A 25178-nucleotide genomic window follows, 5' to 3' on the forward strand; every position below is an offset into this window, starting at 1 on the left:
TGGGGGATTTGAACTCGGTGCTTTGCAACCCGACAATGCTCTCCAATTAACGGAGAATCCAATCTTTCCTCAAAAATCAGAGTAAACAATGTTGTTGCTCTCAGAGACATGAGGATAGTGGACGGCTCAAGCCCCTGATGTCCTTCTCACTGGTTCCAAGCTTCTGGCCGTACCTGCCGGAATGAGCACTTTCCCTACTTTTTCACGGGTTCATTAGCCATGCCCTGGAGGGGGACAACACAAAGATCTATTTTCAGCCACGGTGACTTAAGACCAAGTCGCTGGCAGGTAGACCCGCCTCCCGAGGTATCCCTGGGCCTTCCTTCCTATAGAGAAATTAAATGCAAGGCCTGATGGGCAGTAATCAATATTTATGACTGATGGCCGGTCGCCAGAAGGGCTGGAAGTGAAGAGGCAGAAGGTTCATCCCGAACTATTCTACAAGTCTTTCCCCTTTTCTCAACGTCTCTCTATAAACCCTGTTCCTATTATTCTGCCTCTCCAGGCTTGACACGAGAGGTGTTTAGAACTTTAGGGAGCCAGCAGGATTGGGCGCTCCCGTCACGCAAGGGCCGTTCACCGCTTCGGAGATCCACAGCCAGGATCCGGGGCGAGCCATTTTGGTGGCACTCTGGAGATGATTTCTTGTCTCCAGCGCAAGCGTGCTTAAGCGTCCCTTTGTGGTATGGGGAAAAAAGAATGGCTTTGAGGGTCCCTCAGCCCCCCCCCATGGGGACCTCCAAGCCCCATTTAAAAGCAAACAAATAAATCAGGCGGCACTTAGAGAGCTTACGGCAGTGATTCCCAACCTTAGGTCCCCAGATGTTCTTCTACTACAACTCCCAGAAATCCTGGCCAGCATAGCAAGTGGTGAAGGCTTCTGGGAGTTTTAGTCCAAGAACATCTGGGGACCCCAGTTTGAGAACCACTGGTTTTTTCAGATACAAGCAAGCACCAATTTTTAAAGTTCCTTTTTGTTTCGAGACTAAGAGAGAGAATGTAGGTGTTATCGCAGCCCCCCTGAGGTGCAGGGGTGGGCATCTTTAGCTTCCAATGTGATCAGATTGGTACAGTGGAGCCGGAATCACTGGGCTGTGTTTTCTCCCTCCCTCTCTGTAACAATGTTAACTACAAAGGGTTTTTTTTTGGGGGGGGCAACAATACTTTTACAAAATATCAAAATCACCTTTTTAATTTGTTTATTTACACTAATAGTGCACAAAGCGAGTCACAACATTTAAAAGCAGGAAGTATAACAATCGAAGACGTCATTACAAATAGTTACCTTGAAATAATTATATTTAGTCCTAATGTGGTCACTTTCAGATGGAGTCATTTTGGGGGGATTTGGGGGGCCCTTTTGTTTTTTTGGGGGGGGAAATTTCTCAAAATAAAACTAAAACCTTGTCAAATGTGGAAAAGCATCTTGAGCGTTACATGTTACGGTGTATTGTTTGGTGGTCTTATCTTGGATGTGCAATTGAGAACCATTGACTGTGCAAAAGACCTGCTCGGAAGGGAGATCAAAAGGGCTAGAAGCGTCTTGTTGATACAAAGCTGCCTGGAATTTTTGTTGTGCAGGAGACCTGGATTTCAGAGGGCATCTCCCTACTGCTGGTCCAGATCCGGCGTATCTGGCTGTCGTACGCCATGAGAGTGTATGTGTGTTCCTAGTAAGAGCTGCTCACAAAAATAGGAAGCCTGGTTTAGCAAGCAAAATTGACTTCTGTTTCTGTTTGATCTTTTGCCATGGTAGGAGGGAGGCTCCTCCAAAAGCGGGCAGTGCCAAATATAGAGGCTTTCGCCAGTGGCACCAGCCAGTTGGCAATGATCCTTGAGCCCTCGGGTAAATAATCGGAGTGACAGTTGGCGTGAAGGTTTGGCCTGCCCTCTTTTTCCCCAATCTCTTTCCGCTGTCTCCTCTCCGAAGACCTACTTGGAGGAACAGGGATGGCTGCGTGGGGAGCCCTGCCAGCTGATCTGGTGGATGGCTTGAAAGAGTCTGCTTAGCCAGGCACTCAAATGTGGTTCTCAAGCCAGGTTTTCCCCTCCTCCTCTGCCAAATAGCTTTGGAAAGATGCTCAAGGTGGGCAGAGGACTGAGCATCACCTCTGATTGCTGCATCCTTGGAGGGAGAGTATGTGGTCGGCCGTCCTGAGATGCACAGGGTAGACCTGAGCTGAAAATTAGCAGATGTTTAGCATTCAGAACTGACACCCTTCCTGCTTTTATTGATAAGCCACCTTTCTCCCCATCAGAGGACTCAAGTCAGCTCACAAAGTTAAGACATTAAAAAAAAAATACAAATTTAAACTATCACCCGAATCAAAATATTTCAAATGACGAAAAGCATCCACTTTAAAAACCAACAAGCAGAGAAGTGAAAAAGCAGCTCATAATGCCATGAATCAATACAACTAATAATTTTGTACAGCCCGACCACCGCCCAACCCCCCCCCATGCTCCCAAAATGGTTGTTGTTGGTTATGGGAAGGATTTTCTGCATCGAGAAAGTTGCTGCTAGGCCGCTGTTGCTCGTGCTCTGAGAGGATCCTGGCTGGGCTACCGCAATGACTTCTGTGTGGGGCTGCCATTGAAGACTGTTCAGAAGCAGTCCTTGATACTAGATGAGGGTGGCGTTTGGAACATAATGGTTGTTGTAGGTTTTTCGGGCTCTTTGGCCATGTTCTGAAGGTTGTTCTTCCTAACGATTCACCAGTCTCTGTGGCCGGCAGCTTCCGAGGACAGCAACCTGTCTTCTGTCCTCTGAAGATGCCGGCCACAGAGACTGGTGAAACGTTAGGAAGAACAACCTTCAGATCACGGCCAAAGAGTTGGAAAAACCCACAACAACCATTAGATCCCGGCTGTGAAAGCCTTCACAAATACGTTTGGAACATACTTTGCCAGTTTGAAAAGGACAGCATTCTCTCCTGGCCTGTTCAGGGTGGTATTTCTAACTTTTTAAAACCCCAAATGATACGGGACCAGAGTAAAACAGGATTCCCTTTAAAAACAAAAACGGAGCAAGCTCACTTGTGTGTAAACAGTGCTGTCCGTAGTGATTTCCACATGCATGGCAAATGCCACCGTCTCCCACCCACTCTGCTCAAGGCTATGGGTACCATCCACCCCCCATCCCCCAAGAAAAGGAAGATATGGCACCCGCACTCAAGGGAGGTTTGTTTAGAGTCCTGAGGATGCCAGCTGATAACCTCCTCATTGGCTTAAATCTGTTTGTTTTCCAGATGGACTCCTTTCCCCTCTCTGCCCCCATCCCAGTTACAAAGTTTGCTCTGCTGCTTACCACCTCGTGATGCTCCGAATGGTTTTACTGGGTTTTAATTGCACTGTAAGCCAGCCGGAGAATCCTCGTAACTAAAAGAGAAGCAGTGACAGTTCTTACCAATAAGTGAACGATGGGTTTCAGGCAGTGTTTCCCAACCGTTGCCTTATAGATGTTGTAGCTGTTGTTTAGTAATTTCTTCCTTGACATTCAGGGTGGGGGGGAGAGAAAGAAGTCTCTCCTTTCTGAGAAGAGATGATTTTAACCCCATTGAAAATGAGTTTTTATGCAAACATGGCAGGCGATAGTTACCTGGCTATGATAAAAGGGGGGCCCAGCTTGAAAAAGGTTGGAAACCACCAGTTTCAGAACGACCACTCCCAGGCCTCCTGCTGGCACGGCCATTTCTTTACTTTGTATAAAAAAGAGATGAAGGGATGGTCTTGGAAAAGTTTCTGAGGAGCCCTGGAACTTGTAATGCAAAAACGTAACTTCTCCAAGCTCTGCTTGTTTTTGTTTTTTTATAAATGCTTCGTGTTTTCAAGAGCCATGGCTTGTGCTCTTCCTCGGGGGGGGGGTTGACTGATGTGAATCAATCAGTTATAACTAGGATGAAATTTCTTGCAGCGGGCTGTGGTTGAGGCAGACGTGAAACGAAGCTGGAAGCTGCATAAGCTTCTGCCGTTTTCCCCTTCGAGGTGGGGATCGGCTGGCCATCGGAAGCGGTGCGCCCTGCTCGAGGTGGCGAAGGCGGTGGACTGTGCAAACCACCTGCGCCAGGGGTTCAGTTCATTTCTGCAGAGGGAGGTCTCTTGTGGTTTCATCCGTTCTTGGCACAACCGGGCAAAATGACGTTGCTGCTGTCTGCAGAGGATGGCAACGCAAGTGATCCCGGTCGGATTCCCAAGGGAATACGGACAGAAGGCAGTGGAAATGAAACTTCCCGATGTGAAAATTGGCTCAGGACTCAGGCAAGGGTGAAAATGAAGACCTCGGCAATTGAAGGCTGAATATTAGCTTGTTTTATTAACATGGCAGTGGCAGTAGTCCTGTTCAGCCAGATATGATAAGGAGTTAAACGAAAGGACAGGAACGGTCTGTTTAACTGAGTTTGGTGATTCAGATCTTAGAACGGCAGAGCTGGAAGGGACTGTATGGAACGTGTCTAGGAGGCCCAGTGGGAATCAAACACCCAACCTCTGGCTTGGGGGACGTGGTGGCACTGCGGGTTAAACCGCAGAAGCCTCTGTGCTGCAAGGTCAGAAGACCAGCAGTTGTAAGATTGAATCCACGCAACGGAGTGAGCTCCCATCGCTTGTCCCAGCTCCTGCCAACCTAGCCGTTTGAAAGCATGTAAATGCGTGTAGATACATAGGTACCACCTTGGTGGGAAGGTCACGGTGTTTCGTGTCTAGTCGCGCTGTCCACGTGACCACAGAAAACTGTCTGCGGACAAATGCTGGCTCTAGGGCTTGGAGACGGGGATGAGCACCGCCCCCTAGAGTCGGACACGACTGGACTAAATGTCAAGGGCAACCTTTACCTTTACCTGGCTCGGTAGCCAGAGACCTCAACCACGGAGCTAGCTAAAAATCTGTCTGTGTCTTGGATACAGACCCAAGGACTTGCTAACATTCCTGCTTCTGGGCCAGCTCCTGAAGCGCAAATCTTTGCTTGGCTTCCTCTGGGGAGCAACCTTTTAGCAGATATTTGCCAGGAGAACCCACCACTGGCCTCTGTGTGTGCCTTGACAGACCTGCCTCGAAGGCAGCTGGATTCCAATCGGCCTGTGTAATGGCATTCCTGCCCCAACTGGAGCCTGTCTCCGCTGGCAGACATTTCTGTTCTTTTCACACACACACACACACACACACACACACACACACACACACACACACACACACACACACACACACACACACACACACACACACACACACACACACACACACACACACACACACACACACACACACACCCCGTTTCACCTGCCCATATTTTGTGGGGCAGGACCAGAGATTCCTGTTGCAGGGCAAGAGAGGGAAAACATTGGCTTTGAAAGCAGAGGCTGGTGGTGTTCCTGACTCCATGGAGGAGGAGGAGGCACTGAGAAGATAAAGTTAGGAAGATATTGAGCAAAATAAACCACCTCATCTGCTTGTCTTGAAGGGCTCTGGAGGAGGTTTGGAGGGGGAGAGGCAGGCCGTAGAGCTGGTTCTCAGCCTCTGAAAGATTTGCAAGGAAAATTTTGCAGTCCTAATTCGTGCACCATCTCGGCCTCCGTGTTTCTCAATTCTTTGAACCATGCTGGCTCGCTCTTCTTGGCTAGGGATGGCTTGTAATTCCATAGTAACATTTTGTGTTGTGTGGGAATAAGATCCCACATTGAATCTCTGATGAGGAGGATGAGGTAGTATGTCATAGGGAAGATAAGAGGGTAGACGAGGTGATACTGGCCAAAATACCACAAACGGAAGCCGGACTTTGTGGCTTGCAGAAGTCTCTATGAGTCTGTCTGTTAGAGCAGTGGTCCCCAACCTTGGGCTTCCAGATGTTCTTGGACTTCAACTCCCAGAAATCCTGGCCAGCCGAGGTGGTGGTGAAGGCTTCTGGGAGTTGTAGCCCAAGAACATCTGGAGACCACTGTGTTAGAGAGCTGGCAGGGGTGCAGAAGAAAAAGGAAGAGTCTTGTGGCCCTCTAAAGACTAGCAAGCATTGGCGCACACTTTTGTAGATTGCAGCTTGTGCACCGGAAAAAAATAATGCATTATTTAGCGTAGGCTAAATAAAACGAAAGGTACAGCATTCTTGACCGAACAAGGTCGGTCTAGCAGCATTTACACAAGCTGGATCTATGGAAAGGGTCCCTGCTTGCCTGCCCAGGACTGGGAAGTTCACGTGTTGTTTCTTCAGTGCAAGATGGCGGAAGGGCATGTGTGATGAGCTGGCCGTGTCCCTCTCTTCCTTCCATGTTCTTATCCTAGTCATATACACTTTTCCCCCAATGGTGAAAATAACCTTTGGAATGTGTCTGTGTGGACGGACGGACGGACACACGCACACGCACACGCACACGCACACACACACACACACACACACACACACACACACACACACACACACTGGGGGGGAAGGTAGCAGTCAACAGAAGAGGGGCCAAAGATAGCTTACTCAAATCCAAGGCCGTGTTTGACCATGAGTGTCTGTTTCACCTAATTACATAATCTAAGAGCAACAGGGTGTTGGTGGCTCCGCTTCTGACAGACCAGCTTCTCCAGAGTTGACTCATGACTCATTTAACCTTCCCTGCTCCTCAGTGGCCTCTTCCATCAAATGGGGTTAATGAACTTGACCCACTTCAATCAGAAATGGGGAGGAGGCGAGTTCTGAAGTCTGTGTGTACAAGCAGCGGTTATTACAGGAACCTGGCAGGCTCGTCAGTCTTGGCCCTATGAAAACATCTTGATCTTAGCTCTGCTTTCCAAACAATGGAGGGCGGGTGTTTACTTCCCCCCCCACACACACAGAGAGAAAGAAAAATTAAGCAAGAAAAAAAAGAAGAAGAAGAAGAAGGGTCCAGTCATAAGATAGGTTTAAACTGGTTGCAGAAACCACAAACTATAAGAGGAGGAAGTGGGGAAGGAACTGTGTTTGGTTCCAAAATGGGGGACAAGAATAAACGTATGTTTAACCCAGCTTCCAAAATGTCCTTGAACTATCAGAAGTTGACATGAAAATATGTGTTAATCCTAGCTCAGAATCTTCTTCCATTAAGTTGGCCAGTTGCTGGACTTTTGTGTCTCTGTTGGACAAGACTGCTAAATGTTTGTGATTGTTTCCAGTTGTGCAACCTCTGGGAGGTTCTGACATTTTTCGTCTGTATGCAGCATTTTTCCATTTCATGGTTTGATGGGGAAGGACTGCCATTTCCTTCCTAGGGCTAGTCGGGAACCTTTGGCCCCGAGGTGTAAACCTGGCTTGTAGATGTTTTTGAACTGACTTCCCCAACAGGAAGAAGTCAGGCCAGTATATTTTGTGGATTAGGAGTACTGGATGTTCCTTCTTTCTTTCCTTTCCTCTTCTTCCTGCCCAAGCTGCCCCCCCCTGCAAACAATGATGCTCTCTTGTAAGATTTTCCCATTTCTCCATATCTACAGCCATTCTATCAGCTTAGAGCAGTGTTGGGTCTAGACAGGCCGTTGGCCAATCTGCTTAACACACAAATACATATGTGCTTGTTTGTTTCCTTATGCTAGTGGTTCCCAATCTTGTTTCTTAAACTACAGGTCCCAGAAATTCTGACCAGCACAGCTAGTCGTGAAGGTTTCTGGGAGTTCTAGTCCAAGAACATCTGGGGATCCAGGTTGGGAACCACTGCCTTCTGCAACATTTTTGTCAATTACCTATTTTTCCCCTTGGTGATATACAATCAAATTAGATGACATTCATTTAAAGATGCGAGTGGGTGATGTGTATAAACCCAGTGACAGCAGGATCTGATTTTAAAAACAAGCCAGGGTTCAGCAATGCCTCCCCTTCGTCCTTCCCTTCCCTTGCCACTTTTAAAACTCTACAGACTCTTTTGCAAAGGCACGATCTATGCTCAGGGTTGCATAACTCTTATCTGCGTCTGTCCACATCTGCCCTGCTCTGTTGCAAGATCCGAGCCCTGGGGATACTTCCGTTTTTCTGTTTGTCACGACCAGATTTTGACCCAGCGCGCCTTCCGTTTGACCATCTTCTTCACAGCCCTCTGGACCACAAAACCCACTTTTTAAAAGCAAGGCCAAGATTTGGAGCCTTTCAAACCAAAGCTTCGTGGAGAGTTGGGGGCAGGCGGGTGACACAACAGTCCTAGACCTATTTCCTCCATTGCAAAAGGGCTGAGTCAGCTGCTGTGTGCAGACGTGAGATTTGGAGGAAGCAAACTCGGGTATGTGCAAAGAGATTTCTGTTGCACGCAACCCGCCTGGCTTCCCTTCAGCAACCACTGGCCCATCCTGATGGCCGATGTGGTTTCACAAGAAAGTTGAGCAAGCTTTGCATGTCATGCTCAGATGCTGGCTGTTGACCGTTTACAGGAACTTGCTTTTTGGGGGAATCGGTCTAATTGCTAACGTATCCCTGCCGTTTTGGCCATAATTCATTGCTGAACGGACGGATCTGGCAGAAAGGAAAACCAGTGGAAAGTCACCCACCACTGGTTTAACGCTTTCACAGGTTGATCCTGCTTACATCTTAGCTTCCACGCTCCTGTGCTTTCCATTGGCTTTCCATCTCTCCTCCTGGGGCAGTCAGGTATAGAGTTGTAGAAGCTGGAGTCATCGGCAGGACCAACGAGAAGGAGATAACATGATTTATGATTCTAAATGTTTTAGTTGAGACCCCTGACCTCTTGCAAAGTTTATCTCAAGAGCAGATAGAAGTCTTGTGTTTGACCAGGAGTGGAACCAAAGCAGAAACTATTGAGATGTTATCAGAAGGTTAGAGTTGCTCTACTCTACTCTTCCTCCTAAGTCTGAATCCATTGTTGGCTCATTTTACACCCAAACCAATCTGTTGCAAAGGCATAAACCCTTTCTTTTTTTGACTTGCATGCAATTTCAGAATGAAACCAGGGCCTCTTTTCTTCCAATTCACCTGTTTCCCAGTTTGTTATTCCTAACATGTGCTATTCTGTCTACCCACTTGTTGTATGGACATCTCAACTTCTCTTGAAAGATGTTGCCTTTTCTCCCTTGATTCTCCCTTGAACAATCTCCCACAACACCCCCTCTTCTCTTCCATCTTAAATCGCTCCTCAAGTCCCATTCTTATGATCCTTCCCAGGCGCAACTACCTGCTTTCACTACTCTTGTACAGCCATACCGTCTAAAGCCTTGAAGGTGTCCTTTAACTTGCAAAGGAAATGGGTTGCTTCTTGAAAGACCGAAGGAAAATGCACCTGTGTGGAGGTGACGAGTGCACCGATGTGACAGTTGCCACAGTTTGAGATCCTTTTGACCTGCACTTTAATCTTATTCTCCCCCAACATCTGTTGTGCTCATTTTGCAGCTTTAACGGTCATGGCTCCATCCTGAGGTTTTGTTGTGTGTTGAGGTGGCGAGATGCAGATTGGTGTTTCATTGCTCTCAGGCATCTTGCCGAAAGAGAGGATGAAAGGTCTCTGAATGTTGGAGAACTCGCGCTCTGTAGCAGAGAACGCAGGGTGGATCTGTGCGACACCGTTAGAGTGGTTAGGGTTCCACATTAACCACAGTGGCTCTGTCTTGGGAATACAGCGGTCAATTGTCCAGTTGAGAGATCCGGTCCTGTAGTTCTCGGCGGTGTTCTCAAAGCCTCCATAAAAGAACTTTAAAGTCCCTTGAGAAGCTACAGATCCCAGCATCCGACAAGATGGAGCCAGGGCGGTTAATGTGAAATCAGGCTGATATCATGGTTTGGTGTGAATGCACACTTAAGTTCTAAGCTATGTTGACTGGCGTGTTGGTAGACTCTAAAGTGAAGCCATGTAAGGCGCAGGTATATTGTTTATAAACGGAACCAATAGACTTCAGGTGTCTTAAGAATTAATAGTTTAGTAGCCGTATAAGCCTTATTCCATTCCCTTCTTTTCCCTCTTTGCTTCAGGCTTCTCCCACCTCCCAAACGGTCTGTATCCGTCGTACATTCCCTTGAGTCACCTGGAACCCCACAACAGTGGGAGCCCTTTACTCGCTCAACTGGGCCAGCACAGCCTCTTTGAGTCTCCAAAAGGTAAGTCATCCTCTTTTGTTTGTGCTCGGGCCTTGTGTTCGGGTCTCCCGCCCTGTGTCTGCATGGCATCCCCAAAAATCTCATCTTTGATGTCCCTTCTTCAGGCTTGTTGTCTGGAAGAATTTCCTTCCTGAATTCCTTAGAAAGAGACAAGATCCATCTAGATCAGTGGTTGCCAACCTGGGGTCCCCAGATGTTCTTGGACTAAAACTCCCAGATGCCTTCACCGCTAGCTGTGCTGGCCAGGGTTTCTGGGAGTTGTAGTCCAAGAACATCTGGGGACCCAAGGTTGGAAACCACTGGCCAGGCCCAGGCATACTGAAACCTAAAGTCCGACAACATCTGAGGGGCCACCTCTGCGTAGCATAATTGGTAGAGTGTTAGGCTAAGACTCAGGAGATCTGAGTTCAAATCCCCGTTAGAATCTCACTGGGACAGGTGGTACAGGTAAAAACCATTCCTTCAGTATCTCCCATACCTTGAAAACTCTACTAGGATCACCTTCTGTCAAGGCAGTCTAGGTCAGCTTTCAACAGTCCATTATTATCCAGATGTTTTGGATTACAAATCCCATAGTTTCTGATCATTAACCCCATAGGATGAGCTAGGGCTGCAAAAGTTAGAATTGGGGGAATGGAAGAAACCGTTTCCCCCCTCCCCATTTCCCTCTGTATGTTTTCCCTGCCCCTAGATTTTCTTATGTGTTCCCCCCCCCCCCCCCCGGCCCTTCACATTTCTAGTTTGGATTCACGGTTGATGAGGGCCAGAAATCTGAAAGACTAAATGGTCTGAAGCAGTAGGACAGTTTTATGTGTTCCAGTGCAACAGACGCCTTAGATACAGGGGCAGCCTTGCAGAAAGGATTTTGGCTTTTTAAAACTTATACACTCTGGGTCCACAAACTGCAGCATGGTGCAAAAGATGTAAAAAAACAAAGAATGCCAAGGCCAGGAGTTTATTTTGAGCCCCAGTGGAGAAGATCTAGTCCTCTACCACAAGAATCCAGTCCTAGGTACACTAATCTCCGTTTCAGCCATTTTACTTTAGGGTAAGCTACCTCTGATCCTTTGGTTGTTGGTGATGTTGAACAACTAGGAGCGAGTCATCCTCACCCTGTCTCTAGCAAGCCACTCAAAGATCAAGCTGTAAACCTCAGTCTCCTGCTGCTCACAGATCCCTCCACCCAAAGAGCTTTCCAGTAGATTTCACCTTCTGGAGAACTTTGGTCAAGGGACGTTATGGACTTTGAATCCTTTGAACCTTGCCATGGAGAGGGTTCAGGGTAGCAGGACTGAGATTCTTAGGGCAGGTGGTAAAAAAAAAAAGTAACTTGGGAAACTGTGATGAAACCATGAGAAGAGATCTCCAGGACTGGACATGAAGGGTTAACCAGTAGTTGAGCAACCAGCTGACCAACCTGCCACTAAGGGAAGCTCCATCAGCAGGACATGGATGTAGTTCCATCTTCTGTCACATGTTCTGTAGCACCTGATTTACAAAGTCATGCTTTTTATTTTTTCAAATCCCCTTTTAAATTCATGCCAAGTCATTCTTCCTAGCACCAAATTACCTCCTGTAGGACATCTGTGGGTCAGAGGAGGCAATACTAGATAGCTCAGAGGTCTAATGGTGGGACTTGTTTTCACAAGCGGAGATCTCGCCCTGGAAAACAGGTTCTGGGGCTTTGCCGAGAAAGGAGGAGAGCTGCCTCTTGATCAGAGTGGACTAAAAACAGGGGCTGGAGCTTAACCGACCAGATAGGCGGGATATAAATAAAATAAATAAAATAAATAAATAAAATAGGGGCAAGGTTTGGAATGGCAGAGAAGAGTCGAAGGCCCTGGTGCCAAGCAGACACTATGAAAAATAGGTGTGGGAATCTAAAACAGAGTTCTTGTTCCAGTTGTCAGGATGCTCAGATGGAGCCACTGAGGCTAATCTGGACTGAGAATGAACCTCAGAAGTCCATGGATGGAGTCCTCAAGCTTGGGGCAGACACTAAGAAGGCCCTGCGCGTGTTCTAGGAAGCTTGATGGTCTACAGCAGTGGTCCCCAACCTTGGGCCTCCAGATGTTTTTGGACTTCAACTCCCAGAAATTCTGGCCAGCAGAGGTGGTGGTGAAGGCTTCTGGGAGTTGTAGTCCAAGGACATCTGGAGGCCCAAAGTTGGTTGGTCTACAGGGCGGGGTAAGGCTGTTTCCAGTCTTCCTGGTCCCCCCCCCCAAAAAAGAATTGAACTCAAATCTTCTTTGCTTCCTTTCTCCTTGCTTTGCAGATGGGTTTTACCTCGCTGGCCATGCAGGGCAGTCGGCCTTGCACCCCCAAGGCCCTCCCTCGAGGGCCTCCGCCAATCACACGCCTAGCACTTTGCTGCGGGAGAAGGACCTCGGGCACTTGCATAGGACCTCGAAGGAAGGCATGAAAGACCCCAGCACCAAGGAGCGGGCGTGCCGGAGTGACCTCTCCTTGCCCGGGGCCAAGAAGGAGAGCAAGCTGCGCGAGGAGCCCAGGCCTCACAGCGTGGTCGATCTCACCCAGGACACGAAACCCGACGGCGACCACCGGAAAGTGGGCGGCTCCGAGAAAGTCGCCAAAGTTGGGGAGCGGTTATCCCCGTTCTTTGCCGAACCCATGCCAAACCGGGAGGCCCTTCGGGGAGAACCAAAGTCCAAGAACCCCCTCCAGACCTCTGCCCTCAGCAATTGCAACGGTGGAGGGGACCCCCTGGGGAAAGCCCTGGGCTCCGAACAGGACCGGTGTGCCAAGGAACCCAACCGCCACGATGAGAACATGAGACCTTCTGCTCACGCTCACACGGACCGGCTGAAAAGAGGCGACGCAGGAATGGGCTCGGTCGCCGCATTGCATGTGGCCTGTAACTGCCCCTCGCCGGCCCAGCAGCCGGGCAAGCTGGCTCCTCCCTCCGCCTTCCCTCCCCAGCCTGTCCATTCCAATATGTACACCATCTTTCCATCGGCCAAGGAGCCCGGGAGGGAGCACAAAGTGATCGCGCCCACCTTCGTGCCTTCTGTCGAGGCTTATGACGAGAGGAACGGCCCCATCCAGATTGCTTCTCAGGCCCGGGACAATGGCCGGGGGAAAGAGAAGGAGGTGCCTGCCACTGCTGCCAGGGTAGGGGTCTTGCAGGCATTGCCCGAAAGGTGCGTGGGCGATGCCTCCCACCACAGCTCCTCCCTTGATTTCCCCCTCCACGGGGATGCCAAAAGGATGGAGATGATGCGGGAGAAGGGCTCCGTCATCAGAACCACCGCAATGGCCTTGAAGAAACAAGGGACTTCGGAAAGCTTCTTGAACAGGCCAAGGCTGAGCTCCCCAGAGAGGAGGGAGTTTCTGGCCTCCAAAGACTTGGTCCGACAGGGCCTGGAGACGGAACACCGTCCTTGCGAACGTGAGCGGTTCCAAGGAAGGTCTGGCTGCAAGGAAGCAGCAAAGATATACAGCACTTTGGATTCTTCTTCTTCATCTTCATCTTCCTCCTCCTCTTCCTCTTCCACCACCACCTCCTCTTCCTCCCGGCAGCATCTCGATCACGGCCAACCCGCAAAGCCTCCCGAACAAAAATGGAAACCTTTTGAGATGGGCAACTTTGCCACCACCCAGATGGCGGTCTTGGCCGCTCAGCACAACCACGCCAACCGGGCGGAGGAAGAGGCCAAGAAGGCGTACCTCGACCCCGGTGGCTTGCCGAGGACCTCGGCAGCGGGGCCCCGGGGCTCCGCCGAAGGTCTGCGTCCTACCTCTCACGGCGAAGGGTCCGCCATGCAAAGCCTCATCAAGTACAGCGGTAGCTTTGCCAAGGAGACGTCGGCCCGCCAGGGCAGTGGCAAAAAAAGCCCCTTCGGGGGCCTAGGCAACATGAAACTTGACGCGGGCCAATCGCCGTCCTCCAAGATCCACCAGCTTCTGCCCCATCAAACCAACAAGCAGCTGAAGAAGGAGCCGGAGAGGCCCGAGAGTACCAAGTCGTTTGGACGCGAGAGCATCGGGTCTCAGGGAGAGGTGGAGGTCCGGCACTTGCCTGTGGGCATCGCCGTGGCGGTGGCTCGGCAGAAAGACAACAGTGGAGGCACCAAGATGGGGCAAGCCCTGGTGGATCGCGACCGCTCTCTTTCCCTGGGTAACGTCAAAGGTAGGAACTGAGTATGGGGTGAAGTGGGAGGGCCCCCCCCCCCCGGTTTGAAGCTTGTAGACTCAGTGGTTGATCGGTGGCTCTCTGACGGTTTCTGGCAAACCTTAATAAAACAGGTTGACCATTTTTATTGTTTTCCGTTCCGGGCTGGTTGACTTGTGTTGATTTTTCTTGCAAGGTTCAGCGGAAAAAGCTCATTCTTCGGCATCACCTTCCTACATTCTCCTTCCAGAGCTCTGGGAAATTTCACCTCCCCCCCCTTTCTTCTTCACATATTTGTAATATATATTTTAGAGTATTTTAAAACAGTTAAGGTAAAAAGCGAAATCCCTACTTTTCAAGCTGGAATTGAGAAAGAGCAGTGAAGGATTCTGTGATGTATCTAGAATTTGAAAAAGTTATTGCTTTGGGATTATAAGTGCTGGCTGGAGAATTCTGGGAACTGTAGTTCAAAGGGTCGTGTTTCCAAATCTTTGGCTGTGCTTTCATTGGCCGCCTGAGTTTGGAGAGTAGGCGGGCCCTCAGCCCTGTTCCCTGAGATCTTTTGAGCTCAGCTGTTACCAACCTTGAGTCCCCAGATGTTCTTGGACTGCAACTCCCAGAAGCCTTCACCACTAGCTGTGCTGGCTGGGATTTCTGGGTGTTATAGTCTATGAACATCTGGAGACTCTAGGTTGGGAATCACTGGCATAGATGGAGAAGGTGTTTTTTGTTTCGTGTGTTGTAGTATAGTACTGGGTCCTTTCTGAAAGAGAAAGGCGGGGTAAAAATATTGTAAATACCATATTTTTCTGTGTATAAGACGCGCCCCACTTTCCTAACCCCAAATTAAGAAATCTAAGTGGGGCTTAGCAAGTGTACACTGCAGGATCGCTTTGATCCCTGTTTTTCCCTCCACTTGTGTTTGTTCTCTCCTCAGCTTACTTCTATGTATAAGACAACCCTCAATTTTTAGTCTAAAGATTTTATAGTCTTATACACAGAAGAATACGGTAAATGCATTTTTAAAACCCCAAAGATTACCCTGTCTTGCCATTTTAAAAGCAAGAAAGCTTCAACAAACAAAGACTCCTACATTATCTGGGAATTTTTGTTGAGAGAGAGATCGAGAGATCGTGGAGGAGCTGACTCACTAAATCCCCATTCATTCAGTGGGCCTACTCTAGTCTGGTTTACTATGCTAAGCAACAGGATTTGGGTGCAGGGTGTCTGAACAGTTTCCTTAACAACCCACCTTGCAGTGAATGGAAAATAAGAATCCTCAGCACAATGTCCTTCTGTCAGAGGGTTTTGACCTTGTATGGAGCTGAAATCTGCTTTCCCATCCACCGGTTTCAGTCCTACCGAGCAACCTCCAGAGAATGCTTGGCTTGGCGCTATTTCCCCACCTAATCTTTGAATTGCAGAGACTGTGTAGCTAAAGTGTTAAAGGAAATGGCAACTGTTTTTTCTTGCTACCACTGAGGGTAGGAAAGTTTTTGTCTAACCGCGATCTGGCTGCTTCCGTCTCTGTGGGTTCCAGCTTGTATAGATCTAAAGTCTGGCATCAGCAGGCACAGGTATACAGACCTGTGGATGTGGGTGGATCCCCTGCAGTTTTACCATGCAAACATCCCAAGCTTGACAGGCAAAAACAAAAGAACAAATTTTAAAAAATGAAGACAACGAAAACTGTCCTGGCACCTTAAAGGCTGACTGTTCTATATTACGCTGAACATTTGTGGATGTAATCTACTTCCTCAGACCCAAGCTGAATTTTGCAGCTTTCTAACCCATCAGACACGATCTCTGTATTTTGATCCTGTATATACAGTGGTGGCTCGCTAGACGATGATAATCCGTTCCACTGAAATCGCTGTTTAGCGAAAAGCATTTCCCCATTGGAATGCACTGAAACCTCTTTAATGCGTTCCAATGGGGAAGAATTGTCGTTGTCTAGCGAAGATCAGCCATGGGAAAGCCGCTTTGCGAACTGCCAATCAGCTGTTTAAATCTCTGTCTTGCGAAGCTTAGGTCCCGAAAACACCCGTTTTGTGAGCTCGGAGGGAGCGGTCTAAATCGTTGTCTAGCGAAAATCGGGTTGAGAAGCAGGGGCCAAACATTGTCCAGCGAAATTCCCCCATAGGAACCACTGTTTTGCGAATTGCTATAGTGATTGCAAAAAGCCAGTGTCTAGCAAAAAAACCTGTCATGTGGGGTAACTGTCTAGCGAGGCACCACTGTAAATGTATTTTAAAAATCCCCGTGTTATCTCTCTCTCTAAGACTAGAGATGGCTGAAAGGGGTACATCTAAAAGGAAGAGTGACTTTAAAGCTTTGAGGGACGGCGGCCATCACTCTCTTTCCTTTTGCATCCTGGCTTAGTGGCTTGTTTTGGAGTCCTAGTTGGTTTACACTCTCCGGGTGGATTTGCTCACGTTTTGTACTCTGGTTTCTAAAGGCAGAAGCTCCAGCTGGCTGTATTTACTGAGAACCTCATTTTTTTTGGCCCCTGTGTTGGGAAAAATCTCTGTGCTTAATTTGGCCTTGGGGGAATCACTGGAGAACATTTTGTGAGGGTGAGTCACAAGAGTTGTTGTGCTTCTTAGGGGTTGCTTTCCTTCCAGAAGTTAGGTTTGGAAGCAAGGTGGAGGTAGAAGGCAGTAATCATGGCTCCTAGAATGCATATGTGTGTTCCTCTTTTAATACACAATAATAACCATGTACCATCCAATTAACTCTGACTTACAGTGACCCTTTCCAGGGTTTCCTTGGTGGTTACTCAAAAGACAGCATAGGAAAGCATGCTTATTTATTTGTTTGGAATGTTTATTGCCTAGCTTTTTGCAGTATTGCTTGCCTCCATTTTCATATTGTCTGCTGTGGAAAGTGGAATGAAATATATGTCCCCCCCCCCCCTCCAAGATCCTGAAAACAATTAGCAGGATTCTCCCTAGGTTCCAGATTCAGGCATTCCAGCTGGTTGAGGAGCAGGGTTATGACGGTTGCAAGCTGAAATGTTAGCTACTCTTTTTAAGCAACATGGGCTGAAATCCTGTTTCTGAAAGTGATGCCCTGCAAAGCGGATCATATCATCGTTCGTGGCTCTCCTTTTTTGAAAATTAAAAATTCCTGATTCCAACACCCCACCCCTACCCCCCGGATCTGAAGGTCTCTTAGGATCCCTTTAGTCTTGGGGAAAAGTTTGGGACCACAGGATGGGGTGGGGGTTGTTTAGGATTTAATTGCTGAAAATCGCTGCTGGTGGGATGATTTTAAATTCCTTTCTGACTTGGATAGTGGCCACGAATACCTGGAGCCCAGCATGGCAAGTGTGAAAGATGCTGCCCTCTGGCGTGTGGCATTTGGATGTTACAGGAAGCAGAGTTTAATTTAAACATCTCCAGGCCGATTTGGCGTACCTGTCGGTGAACTGGACGGAAATCAGAAGGCCAGTGTTACAAAATGCGGGCAGCGCCTAATTCGGGAGGCCCCCGGCTTTGTGGTAGAATATGTGTCTTGTATGCAGAACGGGTTTTATCAGTGGCGATCTCAGTCAGAAGGATCAGTTAGTTAGCTAAGCACAGAAAGGTTTCTTTTCTGCCTGAAACCCTAGGGAGATCCATCAAAGAAATCGCCTTGACTGGGATAAGAGCGATAAGTTGTCTCTTACACTTATAAGACGGAGTCTTACAGAACCATAGCTAATTGTTCTGGTGGCTGTGGCTTCTCTGATGTATTGCTGAAGCTTGGATCACATGAGATTAGCTTATGCAGGTAGAGCAGTGGCTCCTAGCCTTGGGTTCCCAGGTGTTCATGGACTCAAACTCCCAGAAGCCTTCACCACTAGCTGTGCTGGCCGGGATTTCTGGGAGCTGCAGTCCAAGAGCATCTGAGTTATGCAGGGTTGGGAATCCCTGAGGCAGAGGATGGAGGAATGGAGATGGAAACTTGGGCATGAACGTGCAGTGGCCATACTGGTTCTGCACTAAGCTTGCCTGCTTGTATTTTCAAGAAGACCACCAATGGGTTGGTATTAAGATCCCACAGTAGCCATTTATTGCCTGTTATCAAGAAGTTACAGCAACCCAGTCTTGTTTCCTAAAATTTAGGGACATTTGCTTCCATCGTATGTTGGAAATGCAGTGACATTGCATTGCCCAGGGGGATTAACAACCAACTCAGAGTGGAAACTTAAAGGTCTGTTGGTGGCAGGAAGACTGAAGACCATTTCCACCTGGTTCTATTGATAATTTAAGACATTTTTTGCCTCTAATAACTGTAAAACACTTTTGTTGAGGTGGATTTTAATCTGAACTCTCCAAGGTGCTCTGTGTGTGTGTGTGTGTGTGTGTGTGTGTGTGTGTGTGTGTGTGTGTGTGTGTGTGTGTGTGTGTGTGTGTGTGTGTGTGTGTGTGTGTGTGTGTGTGTGAGAGAGAGAGAGAGAGAGAGAGAGAGAGAGAGAGAGAGAGAGAGAGAGAAACAGGATACGATACTCCCAGATTGCACCCATATGGTTCGGATGAGAATCCGGAGCATACGCATGACCGCTGTTAGCAGAGCCAACGCCAGTGAGTAAAAAATTCTATTTGGAGAAAATCAATGAAGCCAAGGAGCAAAAGACCCAGAAGCAATTCAGCGTTATCTCCTCTGCCTTCCAGTGTTTTAGACATTAGCAGAATGAAAATGTGGCTTTTAATTCTGGGCTTTCTGGGGACCCAGTAGCTTGATTCTGCCCACTCTAACCATAGCTGGAATCAGACCGCTAATTTGCACACGTCCAGTCTTTTGTTTTGCTTTGTTCCATTTCTGTCGGATTGTTCTACATTGCTTTATCACTCTTTTCCGTTGTTCATCTTATCTAGAGATGGGCAAGACCCTGGAATATGGTGGTTTGTGATGGTTCGTGGTTAAGCACGAACCACCACAAACCAACTGGAAAACCTGACTGATTTGTGGTTCGTTTTGTGGATCGTGCCTGGTGGAGGGCGCAGCAGGGGCCATCCCGTTTTGCCAAAGCAAAATGAAGTGCCAAGCAGAAAAAAAGAGTTCAACCTTCATTTTGTTTTGGTAAAACAGGATTCACGCACCGAACTGCGAACTGGCCCAATTTTTCTGTTTTTTCTGGTTCATGGTTCGCTTCGTGCCCCTCTCTAGTCTTATCTGTGCCCATCCTAAGATCACCAGTAATGAGGCGAGATAGCAATATTTTAATAGTAACTAGAAATAATGCTGCCATCCTTGAACTCTGATATTCTGCAGGCCCACTATATGTGCTGCTTTAGGAGCATGACCAAAGTTTTCTTGCACTTGTTACATGGATGTAAAACTAATGGTGTATGTTTGGGAGGCAGATCACCTCGAGTGACAAAATCACAGTATCTGTTGTGTACTATATCAATAGGATTTTGACTTATGGTTTTAAAATTTTATATATAAAGCCCCCTTTCTAGCCAAGTGGACTTTGAGTGATAAGTGGTCAGTTCGTGGGATGAGTATCTGCAAGTGGGTCTCAAGGAACTTTACATTCTCCAAGTGGAATAAACACCTTTTTGTACAATATTACTGTGCATCCCTGAAAATAAGACAGGGTCTTATGTTAATTTTTGCTCCCTCTAAAAAATGCATTAGGGTTTATTTTCAGGGGATGTTTTATTTTTTCATGTACAACAATCAAATGCGGTCCTGTCCTCTTCTTCTGATTGCTGCACAAGGGTTGAAGGCGGGGTTTCACTTAACCGGGGCTTAATTTTTTGGGTAGGGCTTATATTACGAGCATCCTGAAAAATCATATTAGGGCTTATTTTCAGGAAAACAGGGTATATGGTACGGCATGCCGTATCAACATATCAAAGCAGAGAGTCTGTGTACTGTAAACTGTATAGGCTGAGGTTTTCATGCAATCATGTGTTCTTTTTAATTTAAACGATTAAATGCAGAAAATGATCCTGTGGTTTCTTCCCCACCCCACTCCCTGGGAACAATTATTTATTGCCTGCTTGCTGCTTTTAAAATTTAGCGCACAGGGGTCACCCCACACCGTCTGGCATAAACGTCTGTCAGGTTTTGCTTGTAAGCTGGAAAGGGAAAAGCTGGGGGAAGCCCAGAAAAGCGATGTGATGGTTACTCAGACTAAACGTGCATGTGCGCATCAGACAGAGAGAATGCTGGTGATTGTGTGATGGGGGAAAAGAAGGAAGACACTTTTATTACGAGGGTTGCAACAGTGCTCCAGAAATCTATGAACAGGGTTTGCAAGCAGAAACTATGGTCAGCTTTTTTTTTTTTTTTTTTGGGAGGGGAAGTGTCCTTTTGCTGCCATGGACTTTTCCACGCACACACCATTAGGGCTGCCAACCTCGCTATATCCTCCTGCCACTGCCGGCAGCCTCTCCCATCGTTCACCGTCTATGCCAAGATACGCTCACGACTTTGCGCGGTTAGGTGGTGGCGAGGAGAGAAACTCACGACAGCCTGGCCTCCTTCAGCAGGCAAGAGTGAGGCCGGTACATCCCTTCTGGCGCAGAGCAGCCTCTCCCGCCCTTTTATTTGAGAAAAGCCAGAGGTTTGGACAGCTATCAATCCCCCCCCCCCGGGCCACAGACACTCGGTTCAGCTGCTTTTGTCTGGACCCGGCTGGCAATGGCCGAGGGCTCCGCCTCACGCTCCGTTCCCACAGCCTCGGGCCCCCTCTTGTCCGCCTCGCTTTGGCGGGTGCCCAGAGACGGAGTTTAGTAGCCCATGGAGGAGATGTGTTTGGGGGGGGGGATCCCTCTGAAGTGTCTCCCCACCCACCCGCCGCCTGCATTAAATGTAATTTACTGAGCAGAACTGAAAGCCCCAAAACAAGGGTTGCATTCTGTCAGGGCGCCCGTTGCTAAGTGATGGGAGTTGGCTTTCATGAGAGAAACAAGGCCTTCCTTTTTATTTCTTCTGGCCCCCCTTCTCCCCATTGCCTACTCCCCTCCACCCCATTCCCCTCCTTCTGTGCCAAGAGACATTTTACTAATAACACGGGTTTTCTTGTGCCGAGAGGAGGGTGCTTGAAGGTTTAAAACCTTTCAAGAAAAGAGGGAAGCAAGGGTTTTGCTGGGCTAATCTTGTCGCGTTGGGCAAGTTAAAGCTTCCACGTATTTGATGCAGGGCATCGGTCGCCAAGGAAACGGGGCCTGGGTCTCTTCCCTCCTCATCCCCACGCTTCTCCCCCCCCCCCCGTTGCTCTTGCCGTAACAGAATGAATTTTGTATGCGCTTCATGCGCCACGTCGATGCATTTGTAGAGACAAGACCCTGGCTGTTGGGTTGTGAGAGACCGTTGTCGGTTTCTAAAATGGTATGAGGTGGGGAGGGAGCAATCCTGCTTCAGCTACAGGGCATCCTTTTTTTTGTGGGTTTGCTCCTCGGCCTCGTTCCGTAATGGGGTTTTCACAGCGAACCCTGTTATAGCAATCTGACTTGAAATAATCACGCCACTGGCAAAATAAACATCAAATTTCGGTGTGTGTGCATGTGCGTGGGTTTCCAAGATTTATTTTGGCACATCTCGAATGGAAGGGGGGAAATGGATTCCAGATCGACCCCAAATCCAGCCGTCTGACAGGCAGCCAGGCGTTTCATTAAATAAAGAAGGAACCATCAGTGGGGGCTGCCAAACACTCAACCGTTGGCCGGGTTGAGTGAGCTCTAAAAGAACCCAAACCAGCTGCTGTGAAAGGCACGGTTGTGTGTTTTAAAGTTGTCGAACGGGCAGGCAGCACAGAAAAGGTTGGAGGGAGCTAAAAAGCAGGGAGTAGATTTTCCTTTCCTTCTGGACGAATTACACTCTGCTTTTTTCGGTTGCCGACTTTCTGCAATGAAGTCTTTGAAAACTTGCTCCGGCTGGACTGCCTTTCCTTTTGGGTGCCTTTAAAATATATACATCTGGGCAGAGGCGGACAGAATAACACGTGGGCCCGTACAAATTTCTGGCAACGTCATTGACCTGTTTTGATATTTTGGAATCGTTGTTTTGTTACAGTAGGTCGGTTGGTCGGTCAGTCGGTTGGTCAGTCGGTCAGTTGGTCTCTTCTACACACGCACACGCTCACGCACGCACGCACACACACACACGCTCATGCACACACACAGACAGAGTTCTAAGATGGGTTTTCCACTCTTTTTAGGTTATGTTGCACCTACAAGCCCTTACAGCAGTCTCACCCTCATTTAAGTACCCCGATATGGGCTCCTTCTTTCTGCAATCATCCTCCTTGGGTCTCCTGCTTTGTTGGGAGCCTGATCAAGCAAGGCAGGTCCTGCCTCTCTTCATTTATCTGTCAAATAAATAATTAAAGCCCGGGGTCGGTCCTCTCGATGAATTCTGCCAGTTTGAAAAGGAGGCACTGGTGCATTATTACATTTCAGGGGCAGCTGCTGTTTTGATCCTCGCCTTTCCCTTTGATGCTTTGTGAAATTTTGGAAGCAGGAATTGCAAGGGTCCTCCTCCTCTTCCTCCACCTCTCTCACTAAGTTCAGAATAGGGAACAGGTGTACCTTCTCTGTGGTGCTCCAATACATCAGTATGTGTTCATGAACCGCCTGGAGTCCCCTCCTCAGGAGAATGGCAGCCTACAAATGAGACTAGACAAATGAAATGATATGAAATAAATAAGATAAATAACTGCACTTTAAGCCACTCTGCCCTGTGCGTGCTTGTTTATTGCCCAGTGTAGCAGCTGAGGTGGGTCTTTGGATTGTTCACGACATTATAGGACAGCATTGCTTTTTCAAATAGTATGTCTTTAACCAAAAATATACCTTTAAAAGAACCACAGGACCCCTTGTCAGCTCCTGGAACAATGGAGTGATGACTTTTTCTCTTCCTTCCTTCCTTCCTTCCATCCATTTATTCTTCCTCCCTCCCTTTATAAAAAACAAAAGTAGGTGTAAGCACTGTGACACATCTTGTCAGTTTCATGTGTATTTCACTGCTCAGATTCTCACCAATGTTTTGTTCCCATTTAAATTCTCTTATAAGCTACAGGTTCTTTTACAAGGCTTCCCTTTTCTCTCTGCATGGAAATGTGTCCATATTTTTGCACACACTTTTCCTTAACACTTTAATACATTTTAAAAAATGACTAGGACACATTTGCCTACATTTCTGAAACATGCACAATCAATTGAATCGTATTTTAAAAGAAAAAAGAAAAAGGGGAAAAAAGAAAAAGGGGGAGGTGAAGATAGTCATAGATTTGATGATGGAAGGATAGAAGAGGGCTTTTATATTGGCCGTATAAACCACAAATTGGATACATTTAGATTTAAAGAAAGTTGGTTAATGCAATCCTCAATACCTCCGGCAGGAGGGTGGAAGGTACTCAGAAGAGGACCGCCAAGTAAAGCGGTCCTCCAGCCACCTTCCCAAAGGCGTTCTGGGAGAAAGAGATGGTAGTAAAATGGCCACTTGCATATCACCAGAGAGAAGGATATACATCAGCAAAAGAGGACACCGATTTGTAAAAATGCCACTGGTGATTTATAGAGAGGGGGCCAGTGTGGTGTAGTGGATAGAGGGTCAGATTAGTTGGCCATAGACCTGGGTTCAAATCCACACTTGACTGCGGAAACGCATTGCCGTGGTGCAGCTGATCCTTGAACACCTCATCTACTTTGAAAAACCCTGTTAAGGTGGCCTTAAGTTGGATGCGACTTGACAGCTCACAACAGCATAAGCACTTGTATATCCTGATGCAAAACTAGAGACATATTTCATAATTTAAACTGAATTACAACACATTTCATCCAAACAAGGAGAACGGTGACTCTGTGCCTGCTCAGTGTGTTTTCTGGCTGCCTTTGGTGGGATGGTCCAGATCAAGATCTGTGATCCTCCTCCTTTTGGTTATCTGCCTTTAAATCAGGTATATACTGGACAGCACTTCTTGGAGGAGACCTTCCTCCCAAGAACCACTTGTCAACCAGCGGTGGTTCAAATGGATGGCTATTCTACATAAAAGAGGGCTTGCCGCCACCCCAGATAGTGGATGGCTGGCTGGGTTGTTTGAGATTTCCCTTCCAAATTCTATGAAGATGGATTTATTGGGGGGGGGGAATCTTGGCAATGGTAGCATGGTGAAGATGACATTGAATTAGAATTGTGGGAAAATTCTTGGATACAAGAAACTGGTTTTGCTACCTTTTCCGTCATAGCATCATCGAATCATGGAGCTGGAAGGGGCCTATAAGGTCACTGAGTCCAACCCCCTGCTCAAGGCAGGAATCCAAGCCAAAGCAAGTCTGACAGATGGTTGTCCAATTTTCTGGAGCACTCAAGACCTCCTGAGGTCATTGGTTCCATTGTTGCACTCCTTTAACAGTTAAGACGTTTTTCCTGATCTTCGGCCTGAATCTGGCTTCTTGTCGCTTGAGCCCATTATGATGTGTCCTGCTCTCTGGGATGATCGAGAACAGATCCTGCCCCTCCTCTGTATGAGGTATTCGAAAAGTGCTATCCTATCTCCCTTTAAGTGTTCTTTGGTTGCGCCATAGGACACGGACGCCCAGATGATGACTGCGGGGATGACCGGCCGCGCCATCGAGAAAGCCATCTCTTGGCAAGTCGTCTGGAACGAGACCAGGAGAAGCTCCTAAGGTGATTTTTCTCCTGGGGCATCTTGTGGTTACCTGCATTGTTTTATAATCTGCAGCCATTTGTTTAAAGGTTCCCCCCCCCCCCACACACACACACTGCTTTTCTTGCTCAGGAGCCTCCCAGGCGAGCATACCTATGTAGGGCTGATTTGAAAAAGGAGTCCGTTTCTGCCTTCAGGCTTGTAATCTGAAAGTCACAACGCAAGAGGAGAAAGAGGTAGGGAAGTAAGAGGATGTTAAAAAAACAGACCTGGGAGTCAGTTCTGGAAATTATATTGCGCTTCTCATAATGAATAGGCGTAAGAGAGAAAAAATTCAGGGAGAAGGTGCATTTCAGAAGAGCGGATGGAAATAAATTTACTTCCCAGCTCCCTCT

At 47.8% G+C, this 25178-nt stretch overlaps 1 protein-coding gene across 1 annotated transcript in view; it reads left to right on the forward strand.

Annotated features, from left to right (window-relative positions):
- Positions 1 to 25178, forward strand: part of TNRC18 (trinucleotide repeat containing 18) — a 91937-nt gene that overhangs the window by 12337 nt on the left and 54422 nt on the right. Inside the window, 3 exon segments of the mRNA XM_078381265.1 lie at positions 9917 to 10042; positions 12318 to 14192; positions 24701 to 24803. Of these exon segments, the coding sequence (XP_078237391.1) occupies positions 9917 to 10042; positions 12318 to 14192; positions 24701 to 24803 (2104 nt within the window).

The sequence above is a fragment of the Pogona vitticeps genome, chromosome 13 (assembly GCF_051106095.1).
Source record: "Pogona vitticeps strain Pit_001003342236 chromosome 13, PviZW2.1, whole genome shotgun sequence".
In the NCBI taxonomy this organism is placed as follows: Eukaryota; Metazoa; Chordata; class Lepidosauria; order Squamata; family Agamidae; genus Pogona; species Pogona vitticeps.